This window comes from Panthera tigris, chromosome X (genome assembly GCF_018350195.1).
Source record: "Panthera tigris isolate Pti1 chromosome X, P.tigris_Pti1_mat1.1, whole genome shotgun sequence".
Taxonomy (NCBI): Eukaryota; Metazoa; Chordata; class Mammalia; order Carnivora; family Felidae; genus Panthera; species Panthera tigris.
Genome location: NC_056677.1, coordinates 91329618 through 91346464, shown reverse-complemented (window position 1 = coordinate 91346464; position 16847 = coordinate 91329618). Strand labels below are relative to the sequence as shown.

Sequence of the window (16847 nt, the reverse complement as noted above, 5' to 3'; positions counted from 1 at the left end):
GCTTCTTTTACCTCCTCCTTCATTTGTAATATCTATCCAAAGGTGCACCGTTTGGAGTCAATGGCTCCCATCATTCATTACAGCTCAAATTTTGCAAAGAAAAGTGTATGAAATGATTCATTTACACTTTGCGACAATCTAGATTTGAGAAAAACCTTTCTAGGTTTCCTCTAACTAGAAAACTAAAATCCCAAACACTCACAACCTATGGAATTAGCTATATATATTTTCTCACAGACTTAGCTCTTATCTTTTCGAAAAATTAAGAGCCCCCATCTGATGAGAAGTCAAGAATGATTTTGTAGGCTTCCAAACATTGAGCGGTGCTACATAATGTTTATCTATCTGGGTTTAGAGTAGAATACTACTAGTCGATTAAGTTAATTAATGCCCAATAAAACCCATAATATATACTTACGCTATATCTGAATATTCAGCGTTAGGATTGTAGATTTGTTTATTGATGTAATAAAATCAAACAGTTGGCATTTTGCTTGCTGGGGGTGAAGTGGTATATTGGTTAATGGTACAGACTTCGGAGCCAAACTGCCTGGGTTCAAGTTCTGGCCACTCTACTTCCTAGCTTTATGACCTTGGACGAGGCACTTATCTTCTCTAAGACTGAGTTTCCTCAGGTGTGAATGGGGATAATTACTATGTGTATAGCATAGAACCATGGTGAGGACCAAATGAGATATTCCAGCATGGTGCCTGGTATATGGGAAGTGTTTGATAACCGGTAACCATTAGTATCATATTTATCCCTGCTAATCAGGCTAATGCTGGCCATGGTTATATATATTATTTATTTTTACATATTAATATTAACTTTTTAAAAATACCACCTGAGGTCTGTAACATTGTCCCCAAATAAGGTTTTTTTTTTTCATTTTAGCCTTCCAATCTAGATTATATATAGTTTAGCCTTGAAATCAGCTGAGATGATCCAGCAAATCTTAATTCTTACGGTTCTGCTTTTATCAGCCTCTGGGAAACAGATTATTTCCCATCTGATGCCAATGGCTGCTGCAAAGTAGCTCGCATATCACCACTACTAGCTAACTGACCTCACAGGTAAGGCAGAGTCATGTTGGGGGCAGGGAAGAGGGGATCCAGCAGGTGGAAAAAGAAGTATTGCAGTTTCACCAAATCCAGGCATAAGATGGGAGGTTCATTTCCAACATGATGCTATCAGGCCAGCTGCATGAGGAAGTGCCAATTATGGAGAGGTTTGGCCTATGACCAGACGGCATTGTGGGTATGAATGAGGTGGCTCCTGATAAGGGGTCTGCCCATTAATTACAAATGAGGGGTTTAATTTCAGAAGCTTGTGATAAACTCCAGCAAGGGCGCCTGCCTTAGGCTGGTAACAATAGGGTTCAGAAAAATTCCAATTAGCAGATTGTGTCCAGTGATGAGGTTAATGGAAATGAATGTATCATTTGTGCCCCTTCAGTATAATAACCTTGTAAAAGCTCTGGCCAGTCCTGAGAGTGGGCTAGGTGGAGCATTTTCTATCCCTCTGTATCCTCTGGCAATGGAATTTAGGTGAAAATAAGAAAGAAGCTGACTTTAGCTCACTCTGTTCACTGTACTGCATTTTATGTGATGAGGGCTGAGCCTAGCACAGCTCTGTTCTGAGCTCATTAATCCAAAAGGATCCTCGAATACAATGCTAGCTTTTCGACAGGGAGACCTCGGGCAGATCCAGGAGCAAACTCATTAGGGCCTGAATGCAAAGCCCCAGGGAAAGGCAGGCAAGGTAGCTTCTTTAGGGGCCATGGCCTGAGCCCACATCATTGCAAATTTTAAAACTCAAGTCGGTTCATGCACCAGGTTTCCTTAGAAATACAGTTGTAGGTAATATAAACAAAATCTAATTTCTTCGTGTGTTGATTTCCTTCCCCTCCTTCCCTTTTCCTTTTAAAAATAATAATTTTTAATGGGAAGCCCAAGATCAATCAGTATAATTTTGGAGTTCAAAGAGAAGGCAAAACTTGATAAGAAAAGAATAAAATTGAATTTGCTACCTGACCTCAATCTGAACACAAAATGGCTGTTAAAGGATTACTTAAAAAAAAAAAAAAAAAAAAGTTAAATCATGATCCTTATACAGATTTAAACACGTGTCAAAGATTTTATTTAATTCATTAATTAGTGAGGGATCCAGGACGCCAGGGATCTTCATTCTCTGGCCTGCAAGCCAAATTCAGCCTGTCACCTGTCTTTGTAAAGAAAATGTTAAGAGTACAGCCACACCCGTTCATTTCACATCGCCTATGGCTGTTTTCCTGCTCCAAAGGCAGAGTTGCATGGCCCATAAAGTCTAACCTATTTACCGGCTGGCCTTTTACGGAAAATGTTTGCTGACCCCTGATATAGTCTATCAGAAATGCTGAAAAAAATTACAAATAGATGCAGAGAAATTTACAAATAGATGCTGCATAAGGCACTGATCAATTCCATTTCATTAAACAAGAAATATTTGTATTACAATTTACAGACTTGTATAGCTCAAAGACGAAGCATGGATAATCCAGAAAATACACTAGATCTGGACTATTAGGCCAGTTACATGAACAGAAACTCAGATTATGATCCAGGTAGAAATCTTGTTGAACAATGGAGGGCACATGTGGGGAAGAGGCTGGGATTTAGAAACTAACAGAACAAAGAGCGTCCTAATGCAGGGCCCCAGTGATTGCAATTTGGAATGGAGGAGACAGAGACTGGCCACTTGAGCACATCCTACCTCAAGCTTCACTTGCTCTGGAAACGGGCTGGGCCCAGTCCTTGGAGTAGATCAGCAGACAGAGCTGTGCAGGAGCTGGGGCAAGCTGAGGCTGATCCTACTTATTCCCTTGGTTTCAACTACTTTTTTTTTCATTTTATTTGTTTTTGGTAGACAGAGAGAGACAGAGCACAAGTGGGGGAGGGGCAGAGAGAGAAGGAGACACAGAATCTGAAGCAGGCTCCGGGCTCCGGGCTGTCAGCACAGAGCCCGACACAGGGCTCGAACTCACAAACCGCGAGATCATGACCCGGGCCGAAGTCGGACGGTCAACCGACTGAGCCACTCAGGTGCCCCAATGACATCTTTCAACTAGTCTCATCTTTCTGATACTCATCCAGTGATATGCTGGAGCTGGCTTACACAGGCTGGTAAGAGCTGGTTGTACGCATCTCATACCAACTCTGTGCTCTCTGGTTGTATTGGTAGCGTGAAATTGGCTGCAATGGGAGTACTCACTCACACCACAGAAACAGGCAAACACTACAAATCAAGATTTTTTCATGGAAAGCTGCTTATTAAACATTTACCAGCACATTTAATACTGCTCATTCCCCCTACTTGTAACACTGCTCATTCCCCATACTTGGGCCATACTGACCTTTGTAAGACACCTGTTCAACTATGCCACTCTCCTTGATTAAAACTCTTCAGTAGCTCCCCATCGCCAACAGACAACATTAAGTTCCTTAACATAACATATGAGGCCTTTCATCATCTGGCCCCTGACTAAATGTCCAGCTTCCTCTCCTGCCCCTCCATCTCACAATTTCTACGTTAGCTCGAAGGTCACAAACTGATTTACTCCAGCCTAGATCGCCTCATATATGTATTTTGTTTGGACTGCACACTATCTGTAGCTTTTTTGAGCCAACATTTACAACTTTAAGAAATTCTACCCTGAAGGGGATTAAGAGGTATAGACTTCCAGTTAGAAAATAAGTCATAGTGGGGCGCCTGGGTGGCTCAGTCGGTTAAGCATCCAACTTCAGCTCAAGTCATGATCTCGCCGTTTGTGAGTTCGAGCCCTGCGTTGCGCTCTGTGCTGACAGCTCAGAGCCTGGAGCCTGCTTCAGATTCTGTGTCTCCCCCTCTCTCTGCCCCTCCCCTGCTCATGCTCTGTCTCTATCTCTCAATTATGAATAAACATTAAAAAAAATTTTTTAAAGAATGTACAAAAAAAAAGAAAGCATAGGAATGTAATGTATAGCATCAGGAATATAGTCAATAATATTGTAAGTTTTTTAAAATGTTTATTTATGTTGAGAGAGAGCCCGCGCAGGAGGGGCAGAGAGAGAGAGGGGCGGGGAGACAAAGAATCCCAAGCAGGCTCTGCACTGTGAGCACAGAGTTCAACGCAGGGCTCAATATCATGACCTGGACCAAAATCAAGAGTTGGACACTTCACCAACCGACTGAGCCACACCCAGGTGCCCCCGTAATAACTTTCATTGGTGACAGATGGTAACTAGACTTATTGTGGGGGTCATTTTTTAACACTTCAAAATATCAAATCACTATGATGTACACCAGAAACTAATAGGATTTGTATGCCAATTATACTTCAATTTTTTTAAAAAAAGAAGTTAGCCAACAACAAAATAAGAAATTCTACTACAAAATCCATACTTCTGACTTCTCTTGAGAACCCACAACATCGGGCCTTTATGCGTACTTATAACAACAATTTTATAACAACAAGGAATGGAGCAGCAGATACTCCCTTTGAGAGGATATGTGGTCTACAGTTCACTAGTTTCTATCATTCATTCATCCAAATTATGCATATGGACCCACACATAGCCATCATTTCTATTACCTATTACCTGTTTGGCCCCTGTTGTAGACCATATCACAAAGTCTTGAGTATTATCAGAAATCTCTGACCTTCATTATTGAATCTCTCTTTCCTTACCATGGCTATCCTGATGTTTAGCCCATAGTCCCTACAGCTGGGGAAGGGAAAAGCAGCAGGATGAGAAAAGAAGAAGCAGAGAGGGGAAGAGTAGTATAGATCTGTGGTCTTTGGGTCAGAGTCTCCACTTTGAAACAATAGAATTGTGAAAATGGCAGGTACAGACTGTCCTATGATGGGGGGAACTCAAATATTCCCTATAAAGCCCATTTGCTATCCCTCCTTAGTCTTGGAATGTCTACCTTCTCAGCTGGACATTACAAGGAAAGACCCAAGGAAATTGGCTCACATTGACTCAGATTATGGGAGCTAGGTCTGTAAATGAGTCAATTTCTTAAGCTGAGACTAGAAAAAAATTTTTTTGGGCTGGTGCCTGTTGTGGTGTCTCCCACTGTGCTATAGATGCTATAGGGAAAACAAAAGCAGTCTAAGACAGCTCTGTGTTAGACTCACACAACCTCATCGATGAGGCAAGAAATGCGTATGTGAAATAATTAGAGAACAATATAAGACAGCATCAGAAAAGTGAGATCTTTGATGTAACCTAGTGTCCACAACATCTGGGTGGTCACTAAGGGGTAGGATCAAGTTAAGAGGAGGAGTTATTGAAGAAGCCAGGGCTCACAGTGGCCCTTCACTTGCAGAGAAATGAGGAGAGGCCATTACATACAGAGGATCCCACAAGGACATACAGACAGAGAGCAATGAATGAGATGAGTGTGGCCACCTGTGAATAGTATTGACGGGAGAGTAGGAAGACACGGTTGGTCACCGTAGACCAGTTTTCCTTTAAAATTATTTCCTCTCTTGTGTCATTTACTCAGAAAGCCAAAGAGAGAATCAGAGGCTCCTTGTGGAGCACTACGTCAAAGACAATGGAATCAGATGGCTCCAGAAAGCATTTCACATTCTAAGCATAGACAACAACCTTTCAGTTCCATGACACAAGTGGGGCTAAGCAATATTCACATGTACCATCATCTGTCTTGGACAGGCCTGTCAGCACTGGAATAGAGGGAAAGAAAGAAAAAGGGTAAGAAAAGGAGAAAGAGCAAGGAAGTGAGGAGAGAGAGAGAGAGGACAGGAAGAGCAGCATGGTAGGGAGGACACATTCCTCCAACACGACCCAGGGAATCCTGTGCTATAGGCTACCTTCCCTCCACTCACCACATATCCTGCCTCTAGATCATAGCAGAGACTGAGAAATGCTTCTGCCCAGTAGGAAGGGGCAGATTTCCAGAACTGAGTTGCTTTCTTCCTGGGCAGAACATTACTCATCTACCATCTCCCCCAACTCGAGGCTTTGTGTTGGTTGTTGTGTTTATGTTTGTTCCTGGGTCCACTCAGAACTACTTCTTCCTTAGCCAGGAGGCTTATGTTAATTTCTGAGATGATTCTTTCCTGTGTCCAATTTACTTTATGAGCCAGTTGCTCACTTCCTGCTGTCTTGTTTGTAGCTGCTTCCTCTAAATGTTTAACAATGCTTTCTCACTGCTCTATCCAAGTAATTGATGATCAATGTGCAGCCAGTTCTCAACTATTTAGAGACCGATGCAACCACTCCATGAAAGAACTAGATTTCTTGCACACTCTTCCCCTCCTTCTCCTCTACCTCTCTCACACTTCCTGTTTTCTGGTCGCTTTCCTGTTTGTGAATCTTTCATCCAAAGCGAGAAGGAGGCGAAGATGATGAAAAACTGCTACACATCGTTTTGTCAGTTCATCAGCAACTGCAATTTTCTAAAAAACATTTTTAAGAATAAAAAGAAACTTCTGAGGGGTGCCTGGGTGGCTGGGTCAGTTAAACACCGGCTCTTGGTCTCAGCTCAGGTCATGACCTCACGGTTTATGAGATTGAGCCCTGCACCGGGCTCTGTGTGGACAGCGCGGAGCCTGCTTGGGATTCTCTCTCTCCCTCTCTCTCTCTCTCTCTCTCTGCCCCTCCCCTGCTTGATTGCTCTCTCTTTCTCTCTCTCTCTCTCAAAATAAACATTTTTTTAAAAAAGAAACTTTTGAGTAAAACAATATTTGTCTATTCCATGAGAATCTCAATCATCCATGTTTTGTTCTCCCCAATCCAAATGAGTATTTGGAACTATTCTTTTCTAAGTGTATGAAGATCAGTATTTCACAGTTTCCTGGAATCCTATCCATGCTTTGAATGCTCAGCTCCACGCGTCCATGAAGCCTCCTCTGACTATTTCAGTCCTCCTCATTCCTTAGCTCTAGATCCTGCCACACTGAGACTCTTCTGTGGGTATAGAGCTGTCTCCATTTCCCTATTACGCTGAGAACAGACTGGGTCCCAAAACACACATTTTATTTTTTTTTCTTTCTTTTAAAGATTTTTTATTTAAATTCAAGTTAGTTAATGTATAGTGTATTATTGGTTTCAGGAGTAGAACCCAGTGAATCATTGCTTACATATAACACCCAGTGCTCACCCCCAAAAATGCCCTCCTTAATACCCATCACCCATTTAGCCCATCCCCCACCCACCTCCTTCCATCAACCCTCAGTTTGTTCTCTTATTCAAGAGTCTCTTATGGTTTGCCTCCCTCTCTGTTTTTCTTATTTTTCCTTCCTTTCTCATATGTTCATCTGTTGTGTTCCTTAAATTCAACATGAGTGAAATATGATATTTGTCTCTCTATGATTTATTTTGCTTAGCACAATACACTCTAGTTCCATCCATGTCATTGCAAATGGCAAGATTTCATTTTTTTTCATTGCTGAGTAGTATTCCAGTGTGTGTGTGTGTGTGTGTGTGTGTGTGTGTGTGTGTGTGTGTGTATCACATCTTTATCCATTTATCAGTTGATGGAAATCTGGGCTCTTTCCATAATTTGGCTCTTTTTTTCACTATTTATTTAATAATTTGTTGTCAAGTTAGGTAATATATAGTGTGGTCTTGGCTTCAGGAGTAGATTCCTGTGATTCATCACTTACATACAACACCCAGTGCTCATCCCAACAAGTGCCCTCCTCAATGTCCATCACGCATTTTCCCTGCCCACCCAACCCCTCACCCCCCTCAACCCTCAGTTTGTTCTCTGTACTTAAGAGTCTCTTATAGTTTGCCTCCCTCTGTGTTTGTAACTCAGTTTTCCTTCCCTTCCCCTTTGGTCTTCTGTTACGTTTCTCAAATTCCACATATGACCAAAACACACATTTTAAAGCCAAAATATTTTTTTTATTCATTGAGCAATGATCATTGATCATTGCACATTCTGCAAACTCACCCCAAAATGCTCATGAATACCCAAAGAACACCATGCCTTCCACCAACAACTGCTGTTTACACCAAGCATTGCATCATGGACGTAACAGTGTTATCAAAGGTCCCTTTAGCTATTGGTAACCCCTCACCCAAGCCAAGAGGTCTTCATTGACAGAGTACTTCTTTCTGACAATAAGAGATTCTCTCTACCTTGCTGAGACCTACAGGAAGTTGGAAGAACTCTATCTGGCCTTGGTCTTTGGTCTCCGGAAGTCCTATATACATACAAAGTCAATGTAACCACTTGAGATTATCTTTTCCTTAGCCTCCAGGGCTTGATTTAGTGGCATGGTCTTTACGATTCATTTGGAACCGAACACATGCTACGGTGTACTCCTACTTACCAATTTTATATAAGTCTGATCCACTCAACTAAACTCCAGAAGGTTAGGAAAAAACGTCCCTCTCTTCTCTATATCCCCCATTGTGCCTCAGATGGAATGGGGCATATTGTGGTTGCATAAATGTAAGAACCAAGCTTTAGAGTCCTATTGCTTGGGCTTGGATCTTGGCTCAGTTACTAAAAGCTATGTAAGCTTGGGTATGTTATTTAACTTTTGTGTGCCTCAGCTTCTTCATTTGGAGAGAATATTTGCCTCACAAGGTTATGGGGATTAAATGCGTAAATACATGTAAAGTGCTGTATGCCTGGCATATAGTTAGTATTCCACAAATAGCTACGATGATGAAGGTCATTGGCCAAAGAAAAGTGACTCCAATTCCTGAATCACTAACATTTAATGCCCTGTGCTCCTTCTCTCTCCTAGCCTTAATCCTGGCCTTTATGCCTTTATTTTATTGCACCTAGGTTCCCACTCTGATGATGGATACCCAGTTCTCTGAGTTCACACCGGACATCACTCCCATCATGCTGGCCGCCCACACCAACAACTATGAAATCATCAAACTGCTTGTTCAAAAACGGGTCACTATCCCACGGCCCCACCAGATCCGCTGTAACTGTGTCGAGTGTGTGTCCAGTTCAGAGGTAGACAGTCTGCGCCACTCCCGCTCCCGTCTGAACATCTATAAAGCGCTAGCAAGCCCCTCACTCATTGCCTTATCAAGCGAGGACCCCATCCTAACTGCCTTCCGTCTGGGCTGGGAGCTCAAAGAGCTCAGCAAGGTGGAGAATGAGTTCAAGGCGGAGTATGAGGAACTCTCCCAGCAGTGCAAGCTCTTTGCCAAAGACCTGCTGGACCAAGCTCGGAGCTCCCGGGAACTGGAGATCATCCTCAACCATCGAGATGACCACAGTGAAGAGCTTGACCCTCAGAAGTACCATGACCTGGCCAAGCTGAAGGTGGCAATCAAATACCACCAGAAAGAGGTAAGCTGAGCTCTTCTCTGCTTTAAGGAAACCTTACACCCTCCAGAGTCCAGCACAGCAGAGTGAGAGTTGGCATTTTTCTACTACTTACCCCTCCACAAACAAATGGTTCAACAGGCCTCAAAAACAAAACAAAACAAAACAAAAACAGGTTCATTTATCCAAGGTACACACAGCCTCTGCATATTTTCTTTATGGACAGATAAGTAGGGGAAAAGACTGACCATCTGATTTGTTGATGAAATAGTACTCATTCTTTCACAAAATGCTTATTAAGCACTGTTCTAGGTGTTTGGGATACAGAAAATGGGCACTGACCCTACCTTCATGAAACTTACAAGCTAGTTGTGGACATTAAGTAAATGATCACATCAGTGAATATATAATTACATGCAACGTAAGTGATCTGAAGGAGAACTTCTATGAGAACACATAACAAATGACTCCACCCTTCATCCTGGGGCCATGGTGGTCAATAATCATGGAGGGCTCATGGTCTGGATACTTTTTGAAATGAATTATTTTCGTTAATAGCATCTTTGATTAAAGGCATCTGAAACACTAAAGTTGTGTTTCATAACTGCAGCTCCCTAGTCCACTTTACATGAATACTTATGTCAAACTAAAAAATACTTCTTGAAACGTTTTCAATATTTTACTAAGGTCTTTAGGATGAAATTGTGACAAGGGGTAGAGAGTTCAGTTGTTTTCCTTACCTTGCTAAAATGCATTAACCTCCTTCAGAGGTATAATGGAGATCACCTTCAAAGATTCTTTATGACCCTGAAGACATTTGAGACTGATAGGTAGCTGTGTCTGTCAATACAAATAACTGTCAAAGAACTAAAGGAACTAAGGGTTATTTTTTTCTTCTTCTTTATGTTTCTTTTTTTTTTTTTTTTTGGTTGGTTGGTTGATTGGCTTCTGAGCTAAGGGTTATATAGGCAGAACAAAAACAAGTTTTAAATATGGACTGGGGAAATAGGGTCTTTGAAAAGATAAGTATACCCAAGAGGAAGAGGAAATGGCTAAATACCTCTAATCTATTAAGATAAGGCTATTGATATAAGAACACAATAGTCAACTTCGATTTAAAAAATCATTATAAAAATCTAGTTGGGTAATAATGGGGTAATAAATGTTCAGAGTTACATAACCCCGTCAGCAACAAAATCTTAGCCTTGAATGAAATATAATTTACTGTTTCCTAGAAGGCTTTTTCATTGTTGGTTTTTCCTCATTGTTATTCCTACTAGAACTTAAGTGGACCCCCAGAAAGAATTTAATTTTATGGTTTAAAAAAAAAGAGCTCAGAAGAATGAAACATAAACCAATTCCAAACTATAACTTTGACATGGAGCAAAATAAGAAAGCTCTAATCTCTTAGAAAACAGGTGTAAAACTATTGGATAATCTTTACATGTCACATAAACTCTCGGGTATTGTCCTATAGACATTTTTCGGATACTTCTAAAAAGTGCTGATTTCATGTATTGTCCCATTGTCAGATATTCATACAAAAGTCCTTGAAAACTTTATCACTTTAGTTATTCCTTATTACCATTGAAGGTAGGCAGAAAAGTAATTATAACTCATTTTACAGACAAGAACGGACCATATTTCAGAGATTTGTTCAGGATAATCTGACAAAGCCAGGACTAGAATTTCAGGGACACCTGGGTGGCTCAGTTGGTTAAGTGCTGGCCTCTTGATTTTGCCTCAGGTCATGATCTCGTGGTTCATGAGATCAAACCCCACAATGGGCTCTGTGCTGACAGCATGGAGCCTGCTTGGGATTCTCTGTCCCTCTCTCTCTTCCCCTCTCCCCCACTCACTCTCTCTAAATAAATAAATAAACAAACTTAAGAAAAAAAGGAACTAGAATTTCAGACTCCCGGTACAATATTTTCTCTGTGTATACTCCATCTTCTGTTGAGTGGGGTTCCTTTATGCTGGTTTGGTAGCCTCCAAATCCACCACCAGGTAATTTAAGAGGAACACATTATTTGACTTATGAATGAAATTTTATTAGTTAAAATCTGTTAAAACACATAGCAATAAAATGATGTGCATCAATAGCAAATAAGGATTATACAAACTGTAAAACTGGCGTTAATCATCACATAAAGATATAACTATGTCATCACAACTGCTCATTGCACATTAGCCAAAACACACAAGGATAGACTTGTGCTTTCTAATTGCTATCTATCAACCTAACTCCCTTGGTTTTCACAGCTTTAAGTTTGTCTCAAATGATGAGCCTGTCTCTCTATCCGTCCATGCCATACAAGAATTGCCTTTGGTGTTAGTCTCAAGAAGATCCAGAGAAGGGCTAGTTTAAATAAAGGGCCAGCCACTCTTTCCAGTCTCCTGGAGGAGAAATCCAAGATTCCAATCAGAAGTCCAATCAGGGGCACCTGGGTGGCTCACCAACTTCGGCTCAGGTCATGATCTCACGGTCTGTGAGTTCGAGCCCCGCGTCGGGCTCTGTGCTGACGGCTCAGAGCCTGAAGCCTGATTTGGATCCTGTGTCTCCCTCTCTCTCTGCCCTTCCCCTGCTCTCTCTCTCTCTCTCTCTCTAAAATAAAATAAACATCAAAAAAATATTTAAAAAAAAAAGAAGTATCCAATCAGTGGACTGCCGAGTTAATGTATTTCCCTCTAATTGTCTTTTAAGTGCATGACCTGTGTCAGTTGCCAACCAGCTATTTCTATCAATATCACCAACTTAGGGTTGGCTAATTTGCATATGACAAAAACAGGGACTTGTTCATAAACCTTCTTAGGAACTAACTATACCATGGCTTTCCACCCTAAACAGTTGCATGACTATTCACAACTCTATTGCTTTTCTTCTCTCTCCTTGAAAATACTTCCTTACTGGCTCTTATTCCTAAGTATTTTATTATTTCCTACACTTATTTCTTATCACTATCAACTCTATTTCTAATCCTAACGTCTAATTCTGTTCCCTAGAACAAACATATTTAATACAACTACTCATTGTTTGGAACAGGGTTGCATGTTAACGATTTCTAAACACATATAATCACGCAATCAGAGCAAACGATGGGATATATTTTATCTAATCCTAAGGTGCCATTATAGTACAGTATTTCCACATCTAGTCAGGAGGCGAGCCAGCTTCACATGTTATGAGGTTGTAGCATCTTCCAGCTTTGACACGTAAGGACCATGTTGACCATTAGTTGTTTTATAGGCTGGTTCAAGCTTCATCTTGTTTCAAGGCCTGGAGTAGTCCCACAGATTTCTCATGATGTATTTGAATAACCTGCTTGAGTTGGTATGGTTGCTGGTGTTTTCTCATTAATATTCACGTTTTTGAGAAGCTCACACTAATCCGTCGTGGTGTTGTTCTGAAGTCTATATTCCAGAGTTCTCCTTGGGGGACTAGCTACCCTTCAGCATCTATCAAATTTGAGGAGCACCGGATCTGTCCATTTACAGTTAAATCACTTGCTAAATAGAATTTGTAGCAGAATGGTGGTCTTTCCTTGGATGTTTCCGGATCTTGTCGAAGTACTCCTGCTTTGCGTTTTATTTTGACACAAAATTATAGCCCAATTTCCTAAAGTCCAAATTCCTAGTGGGAGAGTATATAGCTTCCCTGGCTGTTTCTAAACCTTTAATTAAAGCATAGATTCTATCTTTTCACTTTTATCCAATTTCTCTGTTATTCTTCTTGGTTGCTACATGTATAGATTTCCTTGTTTAACTGTTACCACTAATCTTCCTTTAGAAAAGTGCTCCTAATGGAATGATGGGATGAACCATTTCTTCTTGTTTTCCCAGTGCTATATTTTAGTTAATTTGGCACAGTCCCTTTGCACTGCATCTCTTATTTTCCATTTTGGACATACTGCATAGTTAGAGTCCCCTACCCAAGGAAAGTAATGCTCAATTTGTCCAATTAGTACAACAGCAAAGTCCCTCAATCTGTTGTCTGGTATGGCTTGTCATTATCCACAGTAGTTGCTTGATGATAAAACTTGGATTTCTCCTCTTTGTCTTTGTTCATCCGTCCAAGTGTCCTGGATCCTCCTCTACTCTTTCAGTCTTTCAACATAGCAGTCTTCTGTGGAACTTTCTCATGCTAACATGTTTGAGTCGCTCCGTAAGTTCTTCTGATTTTCAAAAGGGTCTTTGGTAGCTTTTTTTTTTTTTTTTTTGATACAGCAGTCTTTTTCTTCAATTTGTTACATGTACTTATCCTGAAATTCTGTGGCAAACTGATTTATGTCCCTCCTGCTACTGCTCATCCAAACAAGACCTGGCTGTGTAGTCTATAATTTCCACCCTCCATTTGCCTTTAAAAGCAGCTAATTGTCTATGTATGTAGACCTCGCTTAGGATTAGATGCAGCATCTGTATTTCAATCTTTTTGACAATAATATGCTTTACTACTCTATATGAATTGGTATAGTCTGGTTTCCATCCACATGGATGAGCTTCTATATGTCATTTCTTCACAATTTGCATATGTCAATTTGTCCTAGCGACACTTTTATGTCTTTGCCGAGTTGTTGGCCGTGTTAAGAGATGCAAAGGCCATTCCCTAGGAAGGAGGACCACAGTGTCCATGCGCTTGTATGAAGGGTAGCTGTTTTTCCAAATGGAAATGAGACTACTGAATGGCATGGGAATTAGTATGACCAATGAATTCCCCATAAATTTATTGGGTCTCTTTCTGTTTTGATATGGGGGGGCAGTCCTCCAACTACTCCATTTTACCCTTCTGGTATTTCTAGAATTATTGTGGCTAAATACCAGTCCATATTTTATTTAAGTTAATTATTGCTCCCATATCGTAATAGTTAAGATTTCTGTGTCAAGGGTGCAGCAGGTTAACTATAATAAGCCTATCAACTATTCTTTATAAATCTAACTATACTAAAGAAGATATACTTTATCCCCTTCCATTTGTGGACCATCATCTCTGAGCCTATGCCATAAAGCATTTGACTCTCCATTGGTGAACAGCCCTTGTAGGGCTTTGTTTAGGCCTTCCAGTGATAGTACTACTCTCTTTGTTATCTGGTATAATTTGTCCTTTCCATTTGGGAAACCATATGGAAGACTCATTGTAGTGTGCATTTGAGGGAACAGTCGTGCATCGGAACCTCTTGGCCTCAGCTTTTTCAAAGGTTTCTCCCTGACAAAAGTTATCCGAAAACTTTTCTACAGTTTATCAGCTTTTTCAAAATTGCACCCTTTAGTTGACACATCCTCTCCTCAAGGCCTAGTAAGTAGTTATATCTTTTCCAGTAAAAGTGTCCCAATGTCGTTCTGTCTGTGTGATGTATACACTATAATACCATCATGGGGGATATTCCTTTTTTGGTTTCCGTTCATAGCACAGTGAAATTGGGTTCCAAAATGTGATCTATCCATGAGGTCTTCACTCCATTGTTAAGTGAGAAATTTCTTGTTATGCTATTGTTTGCTTCTGTTATTAGGAATTCTAACAGGTGAACAAGTGCAAGCAGGGAAGGAATCATAAGGCTCAAGTCAGAGCTTTTAAAAGGAATATAAAGAGGAAAAGAGACCAGCTTCTACTGGCAGTAAATCTAATATTACTTGTTCTATAAGGTATTAATAATGAAAATGTACGGAACTAGGAGAAAACTCATTGCTAACACTCAGAAAAATCAAAATATCTTTAAAACAGAAAAACTATCTGTTCTCACGTGCCGGTGGGGGCATGTGATCTTATCCACTTCTTAAGTCATCGTTTAGGCCAGAGAGAACATCTTCATATAAGTCTTCTATGTCTAACATTGCTTGATCTATGCCAAGGATTAGGTCTTCATCATCTCTTGGTGTAAGTATTGATTCTAAATCTGAGAGCTCAGCGAGCTCTGGCAGCGTATCTTCTTCTTGAGGAGAAGACGCAGCTTCTCCCATCACTTGTGCTGCACCATTTTGCTCTGCACAAGGCATTTGCTCTCGTGCAATCAGCTGTAAAAGCTCTTCAGCGATCCTTATTAGCTGGGCAATACAATCAACAAGCCCATCAATCAGCACAGGGATTGATACGGACTCCATACCTCAATGACCTCCTCAGTAGATAAATATTATTAAAAGCTGTAGCTCTTGGTGACAATGGATCCTGTGGGACTGGCAATGGTACTATGGTTGGAAAACAAAGCAGATCTAATAATAGAAAAGAGAAACATAAAGATTAGTATCCTTGAGGCTTTATCTATCCCACAGTTTCTGGCTATAGGATGAAGTTAAAAGAGCATCCCTAGTTACTGATCCTCCTTTTTGTTGGCCTTATGAGGATCTACTACTCCACTCTCTTTCCTTTATACTTCTCGTTCTCTCTTCATAGAGGAATTGAGGGCAAAGAGAGTATAGGTTACTTGTCCGTCTTTCACGAACATCTCTATAGAGGAAGTTATATTCACTCAGAGTCTTTCAATTAATTCTGTCTTTATTAGCACTTTACCCCATTGCCACTTGTATCTGGTGCTGCTAATTCTTTCTGTGTTTTTAGCATCCCATTCATTAAGGTTTCCAGCTGCCCCTCCAGCCTGGGGAATTTGTGAAATGAAAGTCCCACAGCCGTTGTCTTTTGTCAAATTTTGGACAACTTCTGTTATAACGTTAGTTCCTTGGTCATTTCCTATTACTGCCAATATTTCACATCTAGCAGCTAGTTCCTTCAATTTTGTCTAAAGCCGTGGACATACGATTCTCATCTGCATGTCTGGCGTGCTCTGCAAAACCTCTTCCTCAGTTTATACTTGCATGAGGCAATATTCGTTGTTTCAAAAAAATCTAAAGATTGGCCCAGTATAATCTACTTCACATATGTGTCTGGTTTAACATGACCTCTTAAAAATGAGTTTGTTGCAGATGCAAATTTTTCATAATTTGACATGTCTCGTCGTATTGCTAATTCGTTTGTTTGATTCATACTTTTCTCCCCACTCTTCCTCATCTAGGACATTCATGTCCATAAGCCCTGAGGCTTCACGTGCTCATTTTGCAACCTTAAATTGAACTGACAAAGGAGCTGAGTTGGGACTTGGAGTCCCCAAGACTGTAGAGTCTACATTAGTTTGGGGGGTCAGATTATCTCCTCTTCTAATATTCTGTCTTTCCATTCTGATGAGTTGGTATATATCCTACATAAATTGCTAAATTTCTTTCGTTGATTTATTTTCATATCTCCCTTCACCAGATTGTTTTTCCTGCAATAGTCCAGTCTGTAATTTTCCATTTATTATGGCATACATCTCCAGTCCATGGCTGACCAGTTTAGCTATATACCTTTGACCAATTATTTTTGTTGGTATATATACACATTGAATTTCTAGCCACCAGTCCTACAAATTGGGCTGGTTTTATTTCTCCAGCCTCAGTCAAGCGTTTCCTAGTAGAAAGTATTAGGGAGCAGCTATCTGTCTCACTCCTTTAGGATATTGCCAGATCTATCAATACCCTTTTCTAACAATTCTGACCAGAGTGGGGCCCAAAAACCACAGGCATTACCTCCAGC

General features: G+C 40.6%; 2 protein-coding genes across 4 annotated transcripts in view; one reads left to right on the top strand and one right to left on the bottom strand.

Annotated features, from left to right (window-relative positions):
* Positions 1-16847, top strand: part of TRPC5 (transient receptor potential cation channel subfamily C member 5) — a 132690-nt gene that overhangs the window by 23958 nt on the left and 91885 nt on the right. Inside the window, exon 2 of the mRNA XM_007078434.3 lies at positions 8795-9316. Coding sequence (XP_007078496.2) covers positions 8795-9316 — 522 coding nt within the window. The remainder of the gene's footprint in view (positions 1-8794; positions 9317-16847) is intronic.
* Positions 13469-16847, bottom strand: part of TRPC5OS (TRPC5 opposite strand) — a 73342-nt gene continuing 69963 nt past the window's right edge. For all 3 annotated transcript variants that reach the window (XM_042975013.1, XM_007078433.2, XM_042975012.1), the window contains exon 4: positions 13469-15493. In XM_042975013.1, coding sequence (XP_042830947.1) covers positions 15050-15385 — 336 coding nt within the window. In that variant the 5' untranslated portion in view covers positions 15386-15493 and the 3' untranslated portion in view covers positions 13469-15049. The remainder of the gene's footprint in view (positions 15494-16847) is intronic.